This window comes from Physeter macrocephalus, chromosome 11 (genome assembly GCF_002837175.3).
Source record: "Physeter macrocephalus isolate SW-GA chromosome 11, ASM283717v5, whole genome shotgun sequence".
NCBI lineage: Eukaryota > Metazoa > Chordata > Mammalia > Artiodactyla > Physeteridae > Physeter > Physeter macrocephalus.
Genome location: NC_041224.1, coordinates 39,957,022 through 39,959,858, shown reverse-complemented (window position 1 = coordinate 39,959,858; position 2,837 = coordinate 39,957,022). Strand labels below are relative to the sequence as shown.

Sequence of the window (2,837 nt, the reverse complement as noted above, 5' to 3'; positions counted from 1 at the left end):
TTTTGCATATTCTTTTCCATTATAGGTTATTACAAGATACTGAATATATCAATAGTTCCCTGTACTATACAGTAGGACGTTGTTGTTAAAATTTTTTTTTTATCTTTTATGTTTTCACTTCAGACTGGCTATATTATCGGCAAGATCTTTTATATTTTAGTTCCAGGCTGGCCAAGTTATGGGCAAGATCATTTCTGCATTTGTATGGGCCAATTATTTCAGTTGTACCTACACATAAGAAAGCAGTAGAACCCTGTGTTCTTTTCAGGGAGGTAGGACATCTAGAAGGATGCACTGACCCTAACTTACATGGAGAATTATATCTGATCTGAATGTAACACAGTGAAAGCAATATAGGTAATATATAGGAGAGTTGTTTGGCAGGGGTAAGGGGTGAGGTTGTTTTGTTTTTAAAGACAATGACTAAGTGAACAAAGACTTCGAAATCTTGCTATATTAGGAGTTGTCTTCATGTATCTATTGGGCTTTGGTACAGAGGAGAGATACCAATAGTCCTGGATAGGTGTCGACTGAAAAAAAATGCACAACCTAAAATTTGAGAATTATGTTTCATTTGGTGGACTTACTGAGAACTATGGCCTGGGACACGGCCTCTCAGATGGCTCTGAAGGACCGTTCCAAAGAAGGAGCTAGGAGGGCTCCCCTGGTGGCGCAGTGGTTGAGAGTCCGCCTGCCGATGCAGGGGACACGGGTTCGTGCCCCGGTCTGGGAGGATCCCACATGCCGTGGAGCGGCTGGGCCCGTGAGCCATGGCCCGTGAGCCTGCGCGTCCGGAGCCTGCGCTCCGCAACGGGAGAGGCCACAACAGTGAGAGGCCCGCGTACCGCAAAAAAAAAAAAAAAAAAAAAAAAAAAGAAGGAGCTAGGAGATAACAGCAGTTTTTGCTGAAAAAAACCCACGCAGTTGAACATCAAAGTCTTACTGCTAATCACAAAAAGACAGACATTTCAAGTTAATGATTTTAGTGCTTTTCTATCTTTGAAGTTATTCCTTTGATACACATCTTAACTATCTAGGGCCAGTATCTTGTTTTTCTCCATCCCAAATTCCCCGTAGGGTACACCGTCAGGGCAGCCGCAGTGACCAATGGCTTTACATCCTTTGTTTTCTGAAATGACAGGTGACATTCTTTGTCCACATAGGCTATGGGGAAGAAGTGTCCAAGAACCTGGACAGCTGCATGGCAGAGATAGTGAGGGGCAGTGTTCCCAGCATGTGCTCCACAGTTCTTAGGCCCACTACGTGCTCCTGGACAAAGGGAGGTCTCCGTGATGAAATACACTAGCACAACACTCTTTGCCCTCCATGGAGATTCACTGTGCACATCATTACATTAAGGGTTCTGAGAATTCCAGCAGTAAAGAAATCTATTTAGCCCAGTTCCCCGAAGCCTCCTGTGCATGCAATCCACTGGACACCCATTAGGAAATTTTTTTTTTTTGTCCTCGCTGCACGGCATGTGGGATCTTAGTTCCCCGAGCAGGGATCAAACCCATGCCCCCTGTGGTGGAAGCACAGAGTCCTAACCACTGGACCACTGGGAAATTCCCCAGTGGACACCCATTAACATTTCAGAACAAGTTTCAGTGGAAGTGCCGAGAACTGCTGTTCTGGCTCGAAGTGCTGGGACAGCATAGGGGTCTGTGAGCACCAAGGCTGCAGGTGTTTAACCACATCTGTCTTTCAGGTATCCACGTGGCCTGTGTGCAAGCACAGGTGATCTTTACAGGAAGAGATCCTGCACGCCTGGAATGTTTACAAAGCACATCGAAGACGTTCACTCGGAGCCTCTTTTCCGAAAAGACCTTCAGCAAATGGACCACGGATCAAGGGTCTCAGCCTTGGTGCCACGGGGTCGTAGGTCCCGTGCCCCCAGATACTATATGGTTAATGAACGTGATCCTTACCAAAATCACCATTCAACTTTCTGGCCAGAAAGACGTTTCAAGGTAGACATCTTTGGGGACGCTGTGGAGATGTACCCCAGGAACATGCAACAGTGTATTCCCTGGGCCTCTCCACAGCTCAGTGAAGAAGAGGAGGAGATGCAGAGGAGAAAAATGAGCAGACAGGCTTTCTACCCATGCTCCCTGACAGACCTCCACGGGGCTCCTCATTTTTATGTTGGCAAAAGTTTAGAAAGTCAGGCCCTGACTCCTGAGCTCCAGAGACGGGCACATTACCAATCTTGGAATGACGGCGTTGAGGGTCAGCTTGACCGGCCGGTGTATGTGCATAGAAAGCCGCGCTACCGGAATTTCCAACACCCCCAGCACCCTCTGAAGCCCAGAGTCAAGGCCAAGTTCGAGCCATCCGTCACGGAATCCGACTCCATGTCGGCAACATCCAGCAGTGACCAGCAGAACAGCAGCACCGACCAGTGTCTCCAGGTCACCCGCAGCCAGCCCAGGTTTCTGAGGTCTGCGGGCCAGTTTGGTAGGAGGAAGGCTGTATGTAGGCAGGAGCTGACCACAGATCTGAATGACCTGATTTGTTCAAATGTCTAGGGCCTTCTTCTGGCATCCCATTCATAGAGATCAGAGGCCTCTTGGAATGCGGTGTAGCGTGACAAGTGTATGGTCCCTCCCCTCCTGGGAAGAGAGACGAACACACCCGGTCGGTGAGATCAGTGGGGCATATCCAGGCACGTGGCCTGCTGGCTGCGGCCCTGAGACCCCCAGCGCTATGACTCCCAAATCTACAGCAACCATACACAAGTGTGGGGGTCTGTTTCCAGGGGGTCTCTTTGGGTCCAGCCACTTTAGGCCATCATTTCAAAAAACCTCAGTCCTTGACCTCCATTCAGGGTGACCCCA

The 2,837-nt window shown here is 48.8% G+C and overlaps 1 protein-coding gene across 1 annotated transcript in view; it reads left to right on the top strand.

Annotated features, from left to right (window-relative positions):
- TMC3 (transmembrane channel like 3) overlaps positions 1-2,528 on the top strand; it is a 58,683-nt gene extending 56,155 nt beyond the window's left edge. Inside the window, exon 22 of the mRNA XM_007115193.2 lies at positions 1,709-2,528. Coding sequence (XP_007115255.2) covers positions 1,709-2,528 — 820 coding nt within the window. The remainder of the gene's footprint in view (positions 1-1,708) is intronic.
- Positions 2,529-2,837: the final 309 nt, after the last annotated feature.